This window comes from Cyprinodon tularosa, unplaced genomic scaffold, assembly GCF_016077235.1.
Source record: "Cyprinodon tularosa strain WSP-4 unplaced genomic scaffold, ASM1607723v1 ctg21, whole genome shotgun sequence".
Taxonomy (NCBI): domain Eukaryota; kingdom Metazoa; phylum Chordata; class Actinopteri; order Cyprinodontiformes; family Cyprinodontidae; genus Cyprinodon; species Cyprinodon tularosa.
The window spans coordinates 1,544,044-1,567,233 of record NW_024038778.1 but is presented as its reverse complement, the minus strand read 5'-3'; the positions used below and the strand labels follow the sequence as shown (position 1 = coordinate 1,567,233).

At 36.6% G+C, this 23,190-nt stretch overlaps 1 protein-coding gene across 2 annotated transcripts in view; it reads left to right on the top strand.

Annotated features, from left to right (window-relative positions):
• The window catches only part of grin2ab (glutamate receptor, ionotropic, N-methyl D-aspartate 2A, b), a 196,336-nt gene that overhangs the window by 141,058 nt on the left and 32,088 nt on the right, over positions 1–23,190 (top strand). For both annotated transcript variants that reach the window (XM_038285320.1, XM_038285319.1), the window contains 6 exons: positions 48–214; positions 2,068–2,202; positions 2,299–2,398; positions 5,543–5,748; positions 13,143–13,257; positions 13,347–13,549. In XM_038285320.1, the coding sequence (XP_038141248.1) occupies positions 48–214; positions 2,068–2,202; positions 2,299–2,398; positions 5,543–5,748; positions 13,143–13,257; positions 13,347–13,549 (926 nt within the window). The remainder of the gene's footprint in view (positions 1–47; positions 215–2,067; positions 2,203–2,298; positions 2,399–5,542; positions 5,749–13,142; positions 13,258–13,346; positions 13,550–23,190) is intronic.

Sequence of the window (23,190 nt, the reverse complement as noted above, 5' to 3'; positions counted from 1 at the left end):
TCTCCTAAAAATCAGATTTTTGGTACCTCTGTTGTGTGTATTTGCAGGATGAGAAGTCCACTTTCTTCCAGTTCGGCGCAGCCTTGCAGCAGGAGGCTTTGCTAATGCTTGCAATCATGGAGGAGTATGACTGGCATGTTTTTTCTATCGTAACTTCCAAGTTCCCCGGCTATCAGGATTTCATAAGCACTCTGAAAGTGACTGTGGATCACAGGTACAAATGCACCCTAAAGCACTGCCACACATTCTGAAAATACAGTTGGTATGATTATAATTTTGTTCCACATATTTGTTTTCACAACAATACTAATAAAAAATCGTTTTTTTTTTCTAAGGTTTTAGGCTTGTATTTTTTATCACATTGTTAACTTGTTGAAAAAACTCATACCTACATTAAAGTCTAATTTAATAAACTTGAATATCTTTTAAGGTTATATATATTTTAATATATAATTTCAATAAAATATAGATTAATTACAGATAAGTAACTAGAAAAGCACTTGGAGAGTGCAGACCTCCACCAAGCAGCAAAATTTGCCCCATATTGTGACTTACAGTAGTACACCTATAGCTAAAACTCATACATGATTTCAATCATTACCAAATTTAAATCTATTGATCCACACATGGCACACCTCCTTACATTTTAAAGTTAACCTGCTAACAGACAAACCAAAAAACAAAAACTCCTAAACACTACATATTTAGAGATGGTAGACATTTGTTACCCAGCATAGGGTCAGTGAAGCCCTGCATTTGTCCTGGTTAAAGTGATATTCTGCTTTTCAGCTTTTAATACAAGGAAATATATAGACATGAAATGCATTATTTAGTCAATATTACTGCAATTATTAAAAGTTACATTTACATAGAATCCAGGACTGCAGCAGTGATGTCAGTGTCTGTTCACGGTCATGAAAATCCAAAATGAAAAATGGTCAGAATACTTCAAACAGAGTAGTAAAAAATGGAATTTCAATACCAACATTTTAGATTAGTGTTTCCCAATGCAGATCTTCAAGTACCTCTGTCCTGTATGCTTAAGATGCATCTTATGCAGTAATTGGTTCTCCCCTCTGAAATCAAGTGCTTTGTCATTCCACTTAAAGCATGCAGGATAGGGGTTTTCTAAGGAGCAGGGTTGGGAACCACTGGCACACATAACCAGAGGAAGGATTGCGGACCTAACAGTGTTACAGCAGGCAACCACTCACACCCTTAAGAAACAAATTAACATGTCATCACAACAGCAGCATTTATTATGTTTAGACAACAGAGACATAATACTGACCATCAGAGTAAAAGATGGCTGAACTGTTGCCCACTTCAGCAGAAGTTTCTGAAGTGTTTTGTTTCAAAATGCTGTATTTTCTGTGTTTACAATCCTTTTTTTATTGATAATACTATCTAATTTCTGTTACTTTAAGAACCATGGTATTTGGATTTAGTAGCTGTATTAAAAAAAAAGTCATCAAAATAAACAGAAATAAACATAAAACTCACATTTCTGTATTTCATTGTGGGCCCCTGAATTTTTTTTTTTGTTTATTTATGAGTTTTGTCTTTAATATTTAAATCACAGATAAAACCCAGTTTAGTTCATTATGATTCTGACATAAACACAGTGATTTTAATAATAATTGTTTCCCCAACAAAATTTCACTTTCATGAGAAAAGAAAAGGAACGTATCCCTATACCATTAAGTTATATAGAGAACTTACTAGTGTGACATTAGAGGACTTTATGTTCCACTCAGCCCATTTCAAGTTTATAGCCATATAACACCCACTTTTCAGTATTTTGGTATAAAAGGCAATACACAAAATAGTGTGCAACCAGCTTTACAATTATTTTCCTTAATTTCTGTATTAGACCTATGACATGTCTTCATTTAAAAAACTTAAAATGGCAACTGTTCAACACCTTTCCCAATTGGAGTTTAAAAGCTAAAAATACCCTACACCTTTTTTTTCAGTGGTCCATAATGTATTCCATAATCTTTACTGATTATTCAGGGTTGTTGACAAGATTAAGCACCTGTATTCTTTAATGGTGTGTTGTTCCAGCTTTGTGCGCTGGGATCTGCAGAGTGTGGTGACACTAGATGCTGTCGATGGTGACCCCAACTCAAAATCACACATAGCCCTCAAGAGGATACAGAGCCCTGTTATACTGCTGTACTGCTCCAAGGATGAGGCAGTGTGAGTGTTGGGGCCTTTCATTTTCTGCCATGCTGTTTATTTCTTTGTCACATACTGCCAGATTTCAACAGTGACTTTGTCTCCTCTCTCTGACAGATATATCCTGGAGGAAGCTCGGTCGCTGGGTCTAATAGGAGCCGGTTACATCTGGATTGTGTCAAGTCTCACCACTGGAAATCCAGACTTTACCCCTGAGGTAGTGAAGCCCTCGATGTTGTAAACAGGTGGCCACTTTCAGGCAGTGTGACAGGACAAGAAGTATTTTTGATACGGAGCTGTCTAGGCCATCCTCTACCGGCCTTGAATTTCTGCTCTTTTGTTTTCCCTGCCTAACACTAATAAGTGAGACGAGCGATACCCTAAATAGATAGAGATGATAATTTTTTGCTTGCTGAAGTCAGCAATGATTATTTTTCCCATGCAGCTAGCATTTTCTCTGTGCCTAACTAAATTTGCTTAGCCCCAAAGCAGGATATTGAATATAAATGTGGGAAAATATTATCTAAATATAATCTATTTAAATGAACAAGTCTGTATAGAAATAGAAGAAAATAGATAATGCAGAGCAGAAAAGAGAACAGCGGTTGAAAGTTTATGGATATAGTATGTAACTCATTCTATTCTGAATAACGTTATCACTTTTAAGATGATTTCTAGCCCAGAAAGCAATAAGTTTCTTTTGTTTGTTTGCTTGTGTCTTTTTCATGATGTCTAATCAAGCCTTTTTTTAATAGCTCGATATCACAACATAAATTCAAGTCGCTTTTTGCTCAGACCTTTTATTTCCTATTCACTAAATAAACAGAACTAGCACCACTGGGTGTCACAGTCTTAAAACAATTTGATAATTTATCACAAAAACAAAATGTCACAGGGAAGGATGTTGAAAATGCAACCTTTAATGTGCGTACAGTTATCCCAGAGAAGAACGGTCCTAAAGAAATGCTTTAGTTTCTTCTTTTTACAGTGGCACATTTGTTTGTGCTTAATCCATTATATAACATTAATTTGCCAGTAAGTGAACAGAACGCACTCCTGGAGTACACATTTTAGCGCTTCTTATTAGATTATACAGTGTCCTCTCCTCAGCTCACCCTCCAGGTTGTTTATAGGATATTGATCAAGGGCTGCAATCTTTAATTCCTGTCCTCAATGATCATGTCTTGTGCATTTTTGAGCAGTTTCTCTGCCTCCACGCCTGAATAAAATGGCTAAATTACCTCCTCATTATACAGTTAAGTTCCCCAGAGCCCTGCTAATGACCTGACATTTCACCCAGGTGTGTTGAAGCAGAGACAGACCTTGAAGACTAGAATCGAAGACCCCTGGTCTACGGACTGTAATTGCCCTTTGAAATGTAAAAGGACCACTGCAAGCCCTGATTAGAGAAATAAATAGGCAGTGAGAAATAAATAGGAAATATGCTTTGTTAACTTTGTTTGATTGTACATGGTCTGATCGTCATAAGATTTGAATGCTCATTATGTTGCATGATAATGCCACTGAATCATTAAGCTACACTTAAAAAAATTATTAAAACCAATCTTTGAAGTGACACAATGTCTTAACATTCAATATACTTAAAGTAATTGATTCCAGAATGATTTAGTGGGTCCTTGGCTGGTCCCCTATAATTCCTTTATAAACATCAATCTTTGTACTAAAATATTCTTTCTGTCATCATGTGTGGACATTAAGATCTAAAGAGAAGTGTCATCTCCTTATCAGACCCTGTAATTCAGTGAAAGGGTGGAGTCAGTAAAAAATATATAAGAGAGGCTCACTCCAGTGGCTGGGAGTTGGAGGGGAGTGGGCTACCATTCGATTGGCGTTTGACTGGGAAAGGCCGTTTTGAATGGCTGCCACTGTAAGACAATATGTATGAACATTTTATTAATGATGCGAAGTAACCTATAATTCTGGAGTTCACTATAAAGTCACCTTTTGAGCTTACAAGGACGATCTTTCAAGTGAACAATTTTAGCTAAGGTCACTTTGCAATGCTCATGAAAATTGGTCCTTGTTTAGAGTACATCCTTTGATTTATTAGACAACTTTTGCCACAGAACAAGCCAGTATGCCAGGTAATTCCACATCTAAAAGAGATAGTGGATTTAGCTGTTGCCCAAATCCACGCAGATGAAACCATCTTCAGCTGAGTATCCATGATCAGATGCAGCTCTATCTCAGTCAAGGTTATTTTGACCATGTGACATGCATGCATATTTGCTAACAAAAACTGTTTCTCTTCTTAAAGTAAATACAAAAAAATATATATTATGAGTTCATTGAAGAAAACATAATTTAAACCACGGACAAATATAGGTCAACAGAATTAGATTTTATTTAGTTGAACCAACGAAACATTCAAATTTGGTGTATGTATTAATTTCCTTTTAAAAGTATTTTTTAAAATTCCCTTGAACAGACTGAATAAAATTACACCATACAGATAAATGTTGAAAAATATATTGATGGAAAAACTGACATCAATTGAATTGAGTTAATCCAATGAGTCATATTTATGAGTGCATGCTTAATAATTTTTACACATTTAGCCTAATGTATACTACTTAATCTGGTTTTAGGCTAAATTAAACTTTATGTCAAAGCATCTATGGAGTATTAAAATCCCCTGTAGATAACATTTCAGCCAAGAAATTCTCAGTAATTGAGAAAAACTACACACTATCTTTTTGTACTCTATTTTTAAACTTAAAATAAAAGTATGGAAAAATAATAACAACACATAAGCACACTTTTATCTGTATTCCTTTCTGTCTTCCATCCATCCATCACCCTTCCATTATGTTATTTTTTGTGTGCATATTCTGTACTTTGCATAGCTGAAATGAGCTTTAAAATTAGGTGCAGCGCTTATTGAGAAATTTCCTTTCAAAACTTTTCTGGTCTTAATAATTAAAAGGATTAATTCTGTGTCTAATTAAGGGGAAGAATAGAAAACAAAAAAATGAAAATTGGTAATTTTACTTGTGTTGCTTGAATTTCCTGTCCTTAGGGTCAAATTCCAAAACTATACAGTTTCATATCTATCATCAATCTCTATGTAATCTGCCTGACATGAATTTTCATATTTGATTTGCTGGCGGGTGCTGTGAGAGATTTAAGGACATAAACCATTTGAGATGCTGCGTATGGTAACAAAGAATCACACTTGTGTAACTGACGCCTATGAATTAATTCTGAAGAGCAAAGGAAACCTTAACACCTTGTTGAAATACATGAATATGTTAAAAAATTGGGTCTAGATGCTGGATTAGAGAACAAAATGAATCCAGGGCAAAGTATGTGCCATTGCTTAGATCTCCTTTCTTTTCAGATGTATCCCTTGGGTATGATTTCCGTTTCCTATGACGACTGGGAATACCCACTGGAGACACGGGTGCGGGACGGGGTGGGCATCATTTCCTCCGCAGCTACCTCCATGCTCCGGGAGAAGGGGGAGCTGCCTGAGGCCCAGACCAGCTGCTTCAGTACACCATCAGACAGGAGCCCTGGGAAGCTCCCACCTAGTGCCCTGCGCAGGTGTGTGTATGCGTCTGTGTGGGTTTACATTTGATGAGTGTAAGGAGATCGTGGTCTAGGGACTTGCATAACTCAGCTTGTCTTTGTAGCTCAGTATTCGGCAGTCTTGCATAACCCTTTTTAATGTTCTAATGAGAGGGATGGTGTTGGGGAAGGAAGAGAAGATGACAGCAGCGTTAAACCCTGTGATTTCTAATGACATTTAACACTGTCAGCTTTTGTGCACAGCTTTTTGAAGCCAATTGTGTCTTCTTAGCTAAAAGACAAAAAAGTGAAAGGCAGACCTTTATGTTGTTGCTCCTCTGTGTTAACTAGAGCTCGATAGCTTCTGATGTGGATGTATTTCAGCTGCATGACAGAATGCACTTGCAAGAAGTCAGCCTTAAAGCAGATTTTACCAGCTTTGTTCTTTTTTGCTATTTTTGTTATACAGTTCTATGGACAGCACATAAACTATCTCTCAAAAATGAGCACTCCTCTCACTTTTACATAGCATTTCATTTCATGCGACCAACTAAAAATATGACAATTCAAATTTACTGTCCCCTCAACTACTGGCAAAAAGTATATACACCCTTTAGGGAATTTTCCATATTTTAGCCCTAAGTGTCTATATTTTGTGTTACAACCATTGTCTTCCAATGCTGTCTTAACTATATTTAGTGTTAAGTCCACTAGAGCCTCTCAGGTTGCAACTGAAATCTTCTTCCATTTAAGCCACCGACAACATGGATTATATGAGACTTCACAAATACTCGATAGGGTTCTCGATGCTCGATGTAGTTATGAAAAGAAAACAGATCAGTATTGTACGTTGACCCTGAGTTTCTTTATCAAGAAAGTGAAAGGCTACGTTTAAGATCTTTCATATTGGAAAATTGTCCGCTGGCCTGGCGTATAAACAGAGGGGATCAGGGTCTACTTTAGTATGACACAGTGTTTTTGATTTTTCTATTTGTAAAAAAAAATAAATAAATACAAATACTCTTATGTGTAGAAAATAATATTGATCAAAGTAACTCGAACCAGTGAGCTGAACCATTATCGACGTGTTTGCTGCAATCCTGTAGAAATTAGCTTTCTTGATTTGTTATACCTTTTCTACATTATCTTCATTGTACCTGTTGGCAAGATAAACCTGGATCCTCCTGTGGCCTTATTTTGGTTTTAGTATCAGTTCTTAAAATTTTTACATTACAGTAGTGGTGAAGGGCTGTCACCGAATCACAGTTTCCTAAATGTGTGCTCTCTTGTCTTTCACACTTAAAAAAAAAAAGATGGTGTGTATAAGCAACGGTGTTTAACTTTAAGTAAATTAAAATTATGAAAAAAATTCTTCAGTTATGTTTTACAGGAATTAGGGGTGGTGCAAACTGTGCTGTTTTGGGATTTTTTTGTATGTATCAAAACATTAACACTTTAGATAATACATTTATATTAGAGATTCTTCTGCTACAATTTACTTTGATCCTTACATTTTAAACTGTGATTTAAAATTTTTGTTTAAAATAAGCCTTGTTTATTTTAAACAAACAACTAAATGAGATTATTAGATTTCTTAAAGATCCAGAACCCAGGGACACAGCTTCTTAAAGGAACCAGGAAGCATGACCATATAAGGCCTATACTGGCCTTACACTGGCTACCAGTCCTTTATCAAATAGATTCTGAGGTTCTTTTAATAACTTATATGGTTTAAATGAGCTAGCTCCCCCTTATACATTTTAAAATTTCAGTCTGTGTCCAGAACCCTACAATCAAATAACCAGCTATTATTTACAGTTCCTCGGACTTAAGAGGAGAGGAGATATGTTTTTTTTTTCCTGTTGTTGCTCCTATTCTATAGAACAATGTACCTTTCCTAATTAGATCTACCTACAGACTGGATCGTTTGAAATCGCTTCTCAAAACTCATTTTTATTCCTTGGCATTTATGTGAGGTATTGTTTTGATACTCTGTTTTTATCAACTTGTGTTATTGTGGTTCTTGTACTGCACTTCGGTGCAGTTTTACACCTGTTTTGAAAGTGCTATATAAATAAATTTCACATTGACTTTGACGTAAAGAAAATATATGATACTATTCACGTACTAATTATACTTTTTTTTGCTCTCAAACTACTCACTCATTTGTTTGTAAATTACAGAAGGAAACATATGCACTGTGATAATCACCTTAAACATTAGGACTAAGAATGAGAGAAATAACAGAAGTACATAAGAACTTTTAGAAAAATAACTACTTTTATTGAAGACCACTTGAAATTTTGACAATGTGATAGCATATGTAGTGGTAGTGGTTTGTAACCTTTACACTGTTTTATATTTATGCATAACTAATTAGCAGTCGTCTGCTGCTCTCTGCTGATGTGGTCTTCAACAACTGCTTTAAACAGAAAACAGAAAGATGCAGAAATATAAATAAACCATAATAGTAATGATAGTGAAGCTACTGTCATTATGTTTCTGTGCTGTTATATTGTGATGCCCTCATTAATATGGAATGTGCAGCAGCCAAAATATGAATTAATACATTCTGAAGTCTGCATTAAAATAATAAACACATAAATGTCAAGTTGCTCTTCTCTCTTTATCTGTAGTGAGTTATGAGCTCCCTCATTAGAATAGGAGCCACAATTTGATTTTGATCAATACGTCTTTGTTATCCCAAACCTCCTACTTATCAGCTCATAACAATATATATTAGCAAAAGGCAATAATACTATTGTTAACACGTTGAACCAGTAGAAGTCTTTGTAGCAGCTTCCTTAACGATCTTTATTCTGTCTTAGATGCAATACATTTTTCTTAGTAAATTATTAGATTTAGTTAAAACCAGTGCATCTGTTCTTTTGTGTTAACAAACTGACAGGTTGCATTTTCCTTCCCTGAAATGGAGGCAGTGAAGCTGTAATCAGACTCCTGCATACATTAGTTTAGATTCCATCTTTGCTGCAGTGTGCAACTCAACAGGGCGAAGCAGAAAAGAAGAAACAAGGCTGCATAATCAGGCATTTGAAAGACTTTATCTAACCTGCGAGATCCAACATTGCTATTGCTGCATGGGAGTTTAGAGCTTAGACTTTAGCATGTTTGAGCAGCATCATAGAACAGGTTTATCCTTTGTAAGTTTACTAAAAAAATGCTTTTGTTATATAATTGATGCTAAACCTATAAACTGTAACTTCTTTTGCTGCTTGAAGATCATTTTGCAGGAGACTCCTCTTCTTTCCTTTGTTTATGCTTTTATAAAGGTTTTCACAATGGAGCCACGTTAGCTTTTACAGTTAACAGCAGATCAAAATTCATAACTAAAACACAAAAGTTAAGTATTGATAGGTGACTGTATAACATTTCATTAACAATTATACAGAAATAGATCAAATGATTACCTTTATTAAAAAAAAAAAAAAAAAAAAACAAGGCTGAAACTAACAGACTTTCCCTATTTGTGGAGTTTTTCACAGATCAAAAGGTAAAAATTATCAGGTCCTTATAGCACTGTTAGGATTTTTGAAATTTAATCTTTATAAAAGCACAAAACAGGCTCCATCGTACAGCCTCAGCAACAGCTTTCAAACACCTAGTACTTGAATATCTCAAGAAATTGATTGTAAAGTAGCTGGACACCTTGTTCATTAGGTTAACCACATTCTCTTCACTGTTCTCTGTGAGGCCATTTGAACAACTGAAGCTTTGCTCAAACTGGGTCATTAAATGAGGTAACAATCCATAACACTGCTGCAGAGCTTCAACATAATGATGAAAAGGAAAATAATTAAGAAGTTGTTCGGGCCTTGAAAACCTTTGAATTCAACCTGGTTAAATAACTCTCCGTGATGAAATTTTACTGGTTTGGTCTGACTTAATGTTTCTGAGTAAGAACTGGACCAGTTTGTCATGTCAAACACTTTGAAGTGACATTTTTGGGGGAATTTGCATAATATAAACAGAATGAATTAAATTGAATTGATGTGCCCTAAAATAACCCCATAGAAATAAACACGAGCAAATCTTGATGAACTATATCAGTGGGCTGCAAAAGGACCTTAAGTTTTTGATTTTGGAACCTGTTAAATGTTGTTTATTTTATTTTTTTCCTGACAAGTGGAATTTCCGCAATTTAAGAGAATGTAACCCCTTTTTACAGTAACTAAAGCTCTAAATTGTTAGATCCACCCCCTCCAAAAAAAAGTATGCATCTTATCCTAATACATACCTAGCCATTGAATATGAATATATAAGCTATTTTCTTATGCATACATGAAAAACACCCTGATTTCAACAGGCCGTATGAAAAACATTTCTCCAAATAGGAGGAGACAGCTTTTTTTCCCAGAATAAACTACCACGTTGTTTCCGCTATATGTACTCAGCCATGGCAATTTATTGCGACAAGGGCATCACCTGCTGCACCGTGAGAACTTTCAAACATTAAAAGGTATATTTATCTCGACATGCTGCTAATAAATGAAACTATTGTAATCTATAATAGAGACAGCTTCAATTACAGAGAGCAGGAGTGTCTATTATGTGTAGCTGCGTAGGTTTATGTGGAGCTAATTATTTGTGCTTGCTGAGAGAGGTTGAACCAACAACAGAGCTGTTTGGTATTGGGGGTTTTTCTTTCTTTTTAGAGCCTACATGCTTTAGGAACAATAATTTACCTGCTCCACTGAATGAGTGAAATTTACCATACAAGAGAAAAGAAACAGGCTGACTGTTCTAATGCTGTGGAAAAATATTTGCCCCCTTTAGATTAGTTTGTTGTGTTTATTTGTCAAACTAAAAGGCTTTAAGCAAAGTTTGACTGAGGTAATGCAACATGCTTTTTATAAATTATATTTTTATTTGTTAATGGAAAAACAACATTCGAAACAATCTGGTTTTATGTAAAAAATGCAATCACCCTTCTGGCAATTGTATTATTAGGCTGGTTACTGACCTATAGAACCAATAAATCACTCAAATGGACCTTGTCTGACTGCATAAATCAAAACTAATAGATCTCAAAAGGCAAGACCTCCTGTTCCAACTAAAGGAGATTTAAGAATAGATGAGAAACAAAGGCATTGACATTTACCAGTAGGGAAGGAGTTACGTTATTTCTAAGACATAAGGACTTTGCTACTGAGAGCAAATATCCTCTATGAAAGAAAAATTTTAAATGACAGTATCTAGATTATTTTCAGAATGCAGGTGTGAATACATTCCTGTAGGAGCCAACAGAAGACCCCAGAATCATGTCTGATAATACACAACAACAACAAGGTGATTTAGAACCATCACAGAAGGAAAGCCTCAAAATTTGATTCACCACTTTAACCATGAATGATGGGTAATGAAAAGGGGCCGACTTAATCCCAGTTTGTCCAAAACTGTTTCTGTCTTGTCAAACAGATGAACTAATATAACCTCTTTTTTAAAGCCACTGCTCTGGCTGATAATCAAATCAGTTTCATTGAAAAGAAGGGGTATGAGAGAGGGGGAGAGAGACATGCAGTGAAGTACAGTACGCCCTTAGTCTTCAGCTTCTGAGTTTTAGATGGACATGGTCTTTGTACATTTCCTATTTGATTTCAATTGGGGAGTGGTGGCCAAGAGCTTAGAGAGCCTCTCCAGGATGTTTTTGTTAGTTGGAAACACTGACTACCACTCTCGGCTCTTGGGAAAGGCCCTTTGCTCCAAAATGCCTTGTGGGTGCTGCAAAAACCTGCCAATTCTCAGTCAGGGATGGGCAGAGGTCACATTTTATGAGAATGAACAATTATAATTGTTAAAGTTTTGCCCTTTTTCTCTCTCGGTTTGGACACGTGGATTCTTTATTAAGCAAATAATGATATTTTAATTCCATATATATTCCATATATATTCCATATAGCATTGTATTTCTGCAACCCGTGACGTGCTATCAGTCTGCAGATTTGCCACAAGGTAGGGTGTATCGTCGAGTAACACACATGGTAAATGAGCGTAAAAGCATAAGCCATGGGATTTAGACTCTTTAGTTTCACTTATCTTGTTTCACGGTTGTGAGGTATAGCTTGTATTTCCAATGCATTCCATTGCCGGCTAAAGCATCAACCATCACCATGACGTCACCTTTTCGAGTACTGCAACATGGCGGAAACATTGCCAAATAAATATAAAATAATGCTATTCTTTTCTTTTATGTTTAGATTTTTCACTTTTGTAATATAATTATTGATAATAGTTAGACACAATATCATAAATTAAATTAGTTTGGTTAACAATATAATTTTCAGTTTACCCAATGGCAAACAGTATTATATCTTCTAGGATTAACTCTTTGATAATAATTTAACAGTAAAGTTTAAAAAAAGGAATGTTTTAGGCTGAAAATGCTTAAAAGTGTTTAACTCAATCACACCCCTCTAACTCAGCAATGTTTATTTGCCTCAACCTCATCACCTGTTTCTTGCACTTGAGACAGTAAAAACTTCCACCTGCAGGCTCCATACAAAGCTACTGTCAAATATTTCTTCTTATGCATTATGACTTTCTGTCACAATATTTTAGCTTATGCATGAACCCATCTTGGCTTCTTCGCTTGGTTACTTACAAAACCCTTAAGGGTTCTTGGATTCGCCTGCTCTAATACTGATTTGTTATGAAAACATTTTTAAAACAAAACCTATGAGGAGAGTTACTCTTTTTATTTGATGAAAACAAATCAAAATGCTTATGAGGCAAATTTAAGTCTTTTCTGTGTTAATCAGATCAGGTTTCAGTTGTCAAGCATTATCCATCAAGTCTTGCTTGACAGTGTCAAATTGAATTATTTAATACCAAGCTCTGTCCATTTTTTACGTTAGTCTTGGCTCTTAACTCCCTCACATGACCCATATTTTCCCTTTGTAAATTCAAGCTATAATCTAATCTTTTAACCACCAGATCAAGCTTGCTTTTTGTTAGTTTTTTATCAAAAGGAAGTGTTCATAGTCCTGTATCACTGTATACCAGGCTGGCTCATTTGCTGCATTCTATTGCTTCACTTTAGCAAGAGTAAATGTTTCAGCAAAGGTCCTGTTTGCTCACGCAGGAGAGCTATAGTGAGTAAGAGAGTGAGGGCACCCTAGTTGCACCAGTGACTTGTCTTTCAGGCGTACATCTGTGGAGGGAATCAATGCAGAATGTTGATGGAAGAGATATGTGCCCTCTGATTCTGCCTCTCTCCCACTCACACAGAAAATCACACGCAGAGGCATGCACAAACCCAAGCAGTGGGTGAAGACAGCATTGATTTGTAGAAGATCCTTTTGCAGCGATTACCAACTGTTTAACGTGTTATTTGAAATGTATCTGCTCCTGTGCACAAACTGTGACTGATGCATAACAACATATCCCTTCTCTCTAACTTCCCATGGGCTGCAGACACATGATGCATGTGTGGAATGAAGGACGAGATCTCTCCTTTACTCCTGATGGTTACCAGGCCAACCCTAGATTGGTTGTCATTGTCTTGAACAGTGAAAGGAAATGGGAGAAGGTAACAAATTAGTTGTTTGGTTTAATACATTTAAAGAGAAGACTCTGTTAGCATTTTTTGTCTAATTTTTTCTGTCTGTGCTCACGTAGATGGGCCGCTGGGAGAACGGAACCCTTTCACTCATGTTCCCAGTGTGGCCAAGGTATAATGCCCATGGGGATGAAGATGCTGATGAGAACCACCTCTCCATCGTTACTCTGGAGGAGAAGCCTTTTGTCATAGTCGACAATGTAGACATCCTCACCGGCACCTGCAATAGAAATTCTGTTCCCTGTCGTAAACATGTCAAACTGTAAGTACCCAAACACTTCATGTGTCACTAGGCTATGGCTAACCACAACTCAAATTAAATCGGAGCATATAAAAGTCAGATTTTAATAGCAAACTGGAGAGGGTTTACAGATTGTGCCTTACTAAAATAATTCTTGTCCTTGACCATTTTTTATGTTACAACTGAAAAAAAGCATTTCAGCAAGATTTTATGTGAAGAACCAAAAAAATTAAACATATTCAAATTAAAACATGTTTTATTTTATTTTATTTCTATCATTTTGAATACAAGAATCTAAAAATATGTTTTTAGTTCTCTTTTTTCTGGGTAAAATCTCATCTAATCATTTGCCTTTAGAAGTTACCTTGTTGTTAAATAGAGTTTACCCATATTAATGCTGTATTTCTCTATGTATGAGTGATCTTGCAAAACCTCTATGGTTTGTTGGAGTACCTGATTGAACAACAGCATTATAAAAACTAGGAACACAGCAAAAAAAATTAAGGGGTAAAGGTGAACACAGAAGGAGCTGCAGAAAGAGCTACCTCAGGTGGAATTGTAATTTAAATAAAAAAATCCAGAGGACAAGACAAGACAAGAAAACAAGCCATTGTTAAAAAGAAACTGCTCTTTCAGAATTTTTAACTCTAATAAGGAGACAGAGGACACCCTGGTCACATTAGAGCACAATTGAAAGCTGTGGCCTGTACACTTCCTATAATAAAATTAAAAGAGGATGTTGTCATACTATGGAAATCCTTATTGTTATCAGGTACAAAGAGGCTTCTGAAGGTTGATTGGTAGAAAAAAAACAATTAAAAATCCTTGAGAGGAAAACCAAACAAATGCAAGAGGCTGCTGAAGTCTCAAGACGGGTGCAAGAGTTCCCCTTTTAGCAGGAATATTTATATAAACATACAAACACAGCTATCATAGAGTAGTTTAGATCAACATGTATTGATTGGTTATATAGGCCAGATCAAAATTCTGTTAATTTTTAACAAGATCTAAATCCTTTTGCACAGATGTTCTCCAGCCAGTTTGACTGAGGCCATGTTGTTTTGCCATCCTTCAAAACCTTACAAAATGTGAAAAAGGTTGTATAAATACGGTTGTTAGACTAGGCTCCTGCAGATGGTGTATGAGAAAGCTCATGTAATTCCCAAATAAACTAAAAGGGGTCTCTCTCCTTTTGCATCTACAGGTGCTGGTCATAAAATTAGAATATCATGAAAAAGTAGATTGATTTCAGTAATTCCATTTAAAAAGTGAAACTTGTATATTATATTCATACATTACATACAAACTCATATATTTCAGATGTTTATTTTGTTTAATTTTGATGATTACAAATGACAACAAATGAAAATTTCAAATTCATCATATCAGAAAATTAGAATATTACTGAAGACCAATAAAAACAAAGGATTTATAGAAATGTTGGCCAACTGAAAAGTATGAACATGAAAAGTATGAGCATGTACAGCACTCAGTATTTAGTTGGGCCTCCTTTGGCCTGTATTACTGCAGCAATGCGGCGTGGCATGGAGTCGATCAGTCTGTGGCACTGCTCAGGTGTTATGATAGCCCAGGTTGCTCTAATAGTGGCTTTTAGCTCTTCTGAATTGTTGGGTCTGGTGTATTGCATCTTCTTCTTCACAATACCCCATAGATTTTCTATGGGGTTAAGGTCAGGAGAGTTTGCTGGCCAATTAAGAACAGGGATACCATGGTCCTTCAACCAGGTACTGGTAGCTTTGGCACTGTGTGCAGGTGCCAAGTCCTGTTGGAAAATGAAATCTGCATCTCCAAAAAGTTGGTCAGCTGCAGGAAGCATGAAGTGCTCTAAAACTTCCTGGTATGTGGCTGCGTTGACCCTGGACCTCAGAAAACACAATGGACCAACACCAGCAGATGACATGGCACCCCAAACCATCACTGACTGTGGAAACTTTACACTGGACTTCAAGCAACGTGGATGAAGTGCCTCTCTTCTTTTCCTCCAGACTCTGGGACCTTGATTTCCAAAGGAAATGCAAAATTTACTTTCATCAGAGAACATGACTTTGGACCACTCACCAGCAGTCCAGTCCTGTTTCTCTTTAGACGCTTCTGACGCTGTCTGTGGTTCAAGAGTGGCTTGACACAAGGAATGCGACAGCAGAAACCCATGTCTTTCATACGTCTGTGTGTGGTGGTTCTTGAAGCACTCACTCCAGCTGCAGTCCACTCTTTGTGAATCTCCCCCACATTTTTGAATGGGTTTTGTTTCACAATCCTCTCCAGGGTGCGGTTATCTCTCTTGCTTGTACACTTTTTTCGACCACATCTTTTCCTTCCCTTCGCCTCTCTATTAATGTGCTTGGACACTGAGCTCTGTGAACAGCCAGCCTCTTTAGCGATGACCTTTTGTGTCTTGCCCTCCTTGTGCAAGGTGTCGATGGTCGTCTTTTGGACAACTGTCAAGTCAGCAGTCTTCCCCATGATTGTGTAGCCTATAGAACTAGACTGAAAGACCATTTAAAGGCTTTTGCAGGTTGTTTGAGTTAATTAGCTGATTAGAGTGTGGCACCAGGGGCCATCAATTTTGAACCTTTTCACAATATTCTAATTTTCTGATATAATGAATTTGAGATTTTCATTTGTTGTCATTTGTAATCATCAAAATTAAACAAAATAAACATCTGAAATATATGAGTTTGTATGTAATGTATGAATATAATATACAAGTTTCACTTTTTAAATGGAATTACTGAAATCAATCTACTTTTTCATGATATTCTAATTTTATGACCAGCACCTGTATGTTTGAATATCCTTTAAATGGCATCAGATCTCTTCAGCAGAGCTCAGTCTGTCTGAAAACAATTGTCAATCAGCTGTTCTTTGCTCTTCTTCTTTTCTCCCACTCAGTTTTATTTTATGTAATAATGACTCATCATCTGTTTATGCCACGGACTGATATCCAGATGTATGTAGCTTGCAGTGGAATATTTGTCCATAGTTGGATACTTTTACAAAGCAGTCTGGTTCTTATTTAGTTTGAACTTTTTTTCCCAGGATCAATATTTAATTGCCCCCTGTTGGTATCAGCTCAGTTATAGTTTGCATTTCATTTTTTATGTCATTGCACTTCAGCTTGATTTGTGTTTTGTTTTTTTGTTGTTGTTTCTTTTTGAAAATAGGCAATACAGTCATTGTTTTAAGTAGTAAAGCTATTGATTATGGAATCCAATTTATGGCTCTAGCAATGCATCTCATCAATGAGCTACTTCTTGAACTGAATTATACTTTTCTTGGATGTTTTTGCACATTTAGCTGTTGCATTTTCTTTGGAAAATGAAACCCACAGCATTACATTTCAGTTATAAAATGCACTCATGTATGAATTTAGTATTATCTTATATTGCACCAGAAATGGATGAAACGATAAACTTTAAAATGCAATAAAAGAAAAATAATGTAAAAGAGCAAGAAAAATCTAATCAGAACAAACGTTGCATAAGCTTTACTTGAGTGTCCACGTTACAAATCAGCACACTGGAGGAATTATTTTAAAGTTTTTTTTTTTTACACAAACCAAGTACTGTACTATTAAAAATGTAATGGTGTGTTGATGTGTCCCTCTGGTATTTACATATCTGGGCTCTGTAGCAATATGTTCGAAGGCAAACATGAGCGCTTCTGAACAAAATGCAGTTTGCATATTATTTTATACAGGTGATAGCCATATTGCATTTTGATGTCAAGCTTAGTAAAGACAACAACAACAAAAAAAAACTATAGCCTCCCTTTAAGGTTCAAACATTTGCTCCATTTGGCATTTGCTCCATTAGAGCCCATATTCTTTGAGTTAATAGCAACTAAAAACTTGTTGCCTGATATTCTTTTGCAGCCCACAAGGTGAACGTCTGAAACTTGAAATTTACTTGGTGCTGCTTTAACCATAATATCAGTTGTGCTTCATAACGTAACACTTTGCTTTATATTTTATTCAATATATTGAATGTTTCTGCTGTTTTCTTCACTACACGGATGTTCAAGGACTTGCAGACAGTGTCTCTTTGTGAAAATTGCTGTGAAAGGACAACACAATTTGGAAAAACAAAGCCACATTAGATCAAAAGCCTCTAATACAGATTTGCAAGCTGTGAACATGAAAATGTTTTTTATAGAAAACAAAAATACAATTCAAGTATGAGACACTGAGTTTAGTCGAAGCTAAGATACCAATGAATTAATTTACTTTGTCCTCACCTAAGGTTGACAAAGTATTGACCTGTATATTACCCTAAGGGTTCCACCGAAATAAAAGAAATTACTCCCTCTGGGCCTCGCGCAACAAAATTTTCTTAATCTTGAAGTAAATACTTTTTCTTCTACCGTGGGCTTTTACAAGTGAGCTCCATCAGATTCAACCACTGTTCTTTACTTCAATAAATGTTCGCACATGATCCTCATAAACCTGTATCAGGTTTATGAGGATCATACACCTATTATACACCTCTGGGTAAGTTAGTGTGTGTTCCCAAGAAATGTAAATTTGCAAAATTACCTCCCCCAGTAATGGCCGAGGTAATTTGGGTAAATTTCCACACTTGCCCATTTACAGAAACGAAGCTTCGAAAAAGAAGGAATGAGAGTTTACCAGTTTGGAGATCAAGGTTCTGGTGACTTAGAGCTGAGCAGCAGAATTAAGGGACCAGTAAAAGCTGTGGGGAAAAAATCACAAGAATTGTACATAATGTAGTTGTACTGTTAATTTAGTTAATACTTTGACTAAAATTAGTGATAAACATTTATCTTCACGGATTTATCAAAAGATGTTTATCTATTAAAGTGCTTCAAACAAAAGTTACCAATAAAATGCGGAAAATAACAAAAGTTAAATATAACAAAATGAAAAAAAACAAAAAAACATTGAAAGCTGTCTTTGCCAGTTGATTGCCCCCACCATCACATCAAAGGTTTGTGTGCCTTTAAACAGGTGCAAACATATAAAACGTTGTTAAATCGAAGGTGAAAAAAAATCTGTGTTGTCACAAGTATGAGATGCCCACTTTCACCCCCCACAACATTACTGTTTGCATTATTCCACTATTTCTGTTTCCAACAGTCTAAATATGTTTATATATGTATTGGACCAATGCCTCTCATTTGGTCATCAGTGACCCATGACTTGCACCTCACTTAAAGAAGTACTAAAAATTATTCAGATCTGGAAAATGCTTTGCTTTGGTAAATATTTACATTTGCATACCCTCCACCCATGAATTTTGGTCATTTGATTATGATCTGCATAAGACACACACATAACCCTTTATAGGGTGCTCATCAAAATACTTTGAAAATCAAAATTACAAGCCAAGAGTGTTTTTGGAAGACAGGACAAGACGTTATTACTTTTGTAACATTAAAAAAAATTGTATATTTGATGGCAATAAACAGCCACTTGCTCTAATACATTACAGAGCGAAAGAAAAATCGTGTTGCTACAACATAACCTTAACGTATTAATGCTGATACAAACACTTACGTTTCTGTACCCCTTTAGCTTAGATTATTAACTTTTTAATTAGCTTTTTAACTTTTTTTCTGAATTTGTTAACTTTTTTCAGGTTAATTTACAGTAGGTAATAAATCATTCAATGGCTCATACAATGGGGAGGATGGTGGGACCTTGTCCAAGTACTCTTTGTCTTCCGCTTATCTGAAGCAGGGCAGCAGTCTCAGCAGTCTCAGCAGACTCTGAGACTTGCCTCTCCCCATACACATCTCCTCCATCTTGGGGGAAGCCCATGGTGCTCCCAGGGCAGGTGAAGGACATAGGCCCTCCTTCGTGTCCTTGGTCAATCCTTGCCACTTCTACTTGTGAGATATACCTAGAAACGTTCTGAGGAAGGCATGAAAGGTTTCAAAAAAGATGTCACCTCAGCTGACTCGTATCAATGTGAGGGAAATGTGGAGGAGAAGCTGCTCAACTTTAAGCACCCCCCCAGATGACCAAGCCTTTCAACCCCATCCTCTCTGAGGGAAAGCCCAGCCTCCCTGTGGAGAAAGCTAATTTTAGCCACTTGTATCCAGGACCTCATTCTTTCGGTCATGATCCAGATTTCAGGACCATTGGCGAGGATAGGATAGACCTACCTACCATAGACCGACCTTTATATAGAGGGCTTTTCCTTTTGGCTAAGCCTTCTCTTTGCCACAAGAGACTGGCCTCAGACTTTGAAAAGATGATCCTAGTGATCACTAGATGAGGCCTTATGAACTGTTTCAATAAATTCCCCAATATGTATAAATACTGGATCAATACTTTGTTTCTGTGTTACTGTACTATAATGCTGGATCTTACACCCCATTGCATCCGACACACAAATTCAGTTATTTAGTAATTAATTGTATGGCATATTGTATTATTTATATTTTAATCTTAATTATTTAATTTTAAAATGTCTTTAAAATCTTTTAAATATACAGTCTATAATGTATAATGTGTCATAATGTGAAAAATGAGAGTTTTGTGGATGTGATTTTAGTTTTTTGACTTGCCGTTGATGCAAGGTTTTTTTAATAAAATGTTTTGTATTGAAACACAACAGAACATAAGTTCCTGGTATAAAGGCAATTTGTTTTCAAAACAAACTTCTCTCAATGGCAAAATATGGATGGTCAAACAGTCCCCTGAATTCCTCTCTTTGAATCAATTTGACTGTATGATCTGGTTGAACTGTAAAGTGCCTTGAGATGACATGTGTTGTGAATTTGGCGCTATATAAATAAACTGAATTGAATTGAATTGAATGCTGAGAGGGATGTGATCTTTAATAATAATAATTTAAATCAGCTTGGTCCTTCCTGGAAGCTTGATACAAGCTGGAGTATCAAACCACCTAAGTCCGATACCTGGAGTATGCTTCTCTAATCAAGCCAGCAGTGGGTAATACAGACCCGCTGCTGCATACTACAAATGACAGTTCATTCACACAAATGTGACATTTAACCTGCAAGAAATAAACATTACAATTTAAATAAAAAATCACTTTGAAATGCATTTCGAGTCTAATAGATTAAGCAGATGGAGAGGAAGGAAATAAAAACAAATATCTTATTTGCTGATATTAGTTTAACATGATCAACTTGTTTGAAACTTTTCATTTCTTTCAGGCTCCATATCAAAACGTCTGGATGACAACAACTTTACTTTGAACTCTTTTAAGGTATCCTATTTACATATCCAGGTGGGCTACCTTATACAGTAAAATCGGCTTGGGGCCTTTGTAACAGGGTTTCACTCTGTGGGCTAGATACTTAGCCTCGTGAGACCATCCTGATCTCGCGAGCTTTCAAGGTTTCACTCACAGATCAGTCTGGCTACTTTCCGTTAAAGAAAATTTGGAGCAGTTCACCAAACAAACGTCTAATCAGCGTTGGCTTTGAGGCGGGTTGAGGTGTGACGCAACGAGAAACGCGACAGTTCAGTCTAAAGAACATGGCGGCTTCAGCCGATGAGACTAGCGTTAGTGTGGCTATCGAGCAAGTTTTATCGGAATTACAGAGTATTTCTTCACTGAAAGAAGAGCACAACACTGCTCTGGAGGCTTTTCTCAGAGGAAAAGATGTTTTTGCTCTTCTCCCGACTGGTTTCGGCAAGAGTTTGATCTATCAATTGGCTTGTGCCTGGCTTGTGGTTGTGTTTTCGTTGTCATTCTGTTAGTACGTCATATGCTTTGTTGATCTGATTGGTTTATTTGGCCCACCTATCACCAACATAGGCCAATCAACCAGTATTTTCGCCCCTTTCCAAAATTACTTCAACGGAAGGTTTCCAGATGGATATGCAGAGCAAATCCATCTGGCGGAGTCAGATTAATAGATACTGGCGCCAACGCATATCTGCTGCCTGACCCATCACTAGCTGATCCTCATCCGTGCTGCTCTGTACTCAGCTCTAAATTACACCAGTACATGCCAAGGTCTAGGAAGGAAGGAGCCAGCAGAACCACATCATCTACAAAGGCAGAAACAAAGTCCACTGTTCACCAAATCAGACCCCTCTTCAACCTAAATATCCTGTCCATAATGGTTATGCATAGGATCTGTGACAGCCTATACCTAAAAGACACTGTTTAGCTATTGTTATTGTCTCTTAGGTATAGGCTAATCAAGAATTTCTTTTTTCACAAAATAGAACAATGAATATAGAATACTAATCTTTGGGCAATGTTTTTTTGGGGGGGGCAGCAAAACATCCCACTAAGAAAACCAAATCTAATATCTGCATATTTGAATAAGATTTAATTAAATACATAAATAAATACATAAAATGTTGTTCAGTTGGATAGGCTAGATTCTCTAACTCTGTTCCTTCCATCTCCATATTGTACATTATCTTCTTTTTCTCTCCTTGATTCTCTCCACCACCACCACTAGTTGATGCAGCAGGATCAGGTCCAAGTTTAGTTAAGCTGTTAAAAGGGAATTGGCTGTGTTGTACCTCTAGGGCTAGAAAGTAAAAAAAGATATTTAGTGTAGCCTTTCCACCTGGGCTCCTAAGATGGGTGAAGTTTTCTGTTCAGAAGACATAATGCGGTCTAGCTTGTTGTCATCCTCTCCGAGTTCTCCTTTTCTGTCTGCCTACGTTCTGTACCCTGCTTACTGTCCTTCGCCTGCCAGTGGCCATTCACATCAAGTCCAAATTCTGGCATTCAATGCCCCTCCGGGAGTCGTGCTCCATGTCTGCAGGCTACAGTCTATCGTCACTCAGCAGCTTGCGCTCAGTTACGAGCGACCACTTACCTCACAGCTCCCAGAGGCAGCGTTGCCTTTATTTCACCTGGCCTTGACTTTTCTCTCTTCTGCAGCAAAGTGTCTGGATAAAAGAATTATTCTGAAATATTATGTCGTTAAAAGTTCATCTTTGTTCTGAATTTTTCTGCAGCCCTAAGGATCCCATGCTGGTTTTAAACCCATTGAACACATCTGGTAACTGAGATGCTTCTCTTTGCATTTTGTGCTTGTGCAACCTGTTTTAAATTTGAGGAGTATTTTTGTAATCTGATATCCACACCACTAATAGCAGGTGATGGGAAGAAAAAAAAAGTTTCAGGAATTCATATTGACTTAATTTGCTGGGTAAACTAATGAGGTTAAATTCCATGTCTTGCATCTAAAAGGTTTTAGGTTTTCTGTGGTTTGACAGCACATCTACTACCACATAGTTATCCCACTGACAGATTCTCACACCTGTATTGTGAGTCTCTGCAGGTCATCTAGAGATATAGAGACCTCTTGGTTTGCTTCCATAATCGTGCTCTCTTTCCATTGCATTTCAATTTAGGTGGATGGCTACATGTTTTCAAATGTCCTATTTTCAAATTATGGATAAGACAGAGCTCAATGAAATTATTTATTGACCTATTTCAGCAAACTGGTAGCAATTAGATGGAAAAGAGAAGTAGGCCTATATTTGGCCTGTGAACATTTGACTCCCACAGTAGTATAATTGCTTTGCATGGTGAGTTGATTGGTCAGATCACAAGATAAACTGCCCATGAGTTATGACTCAGTCCTCTAATTGTTCATGCCTACAGTGTTGCTAATCTAAGTGGTTGTTATGATGCATCCCTTTCTTCTTCTTCCATTCCCTGTCTGTCAGTTTG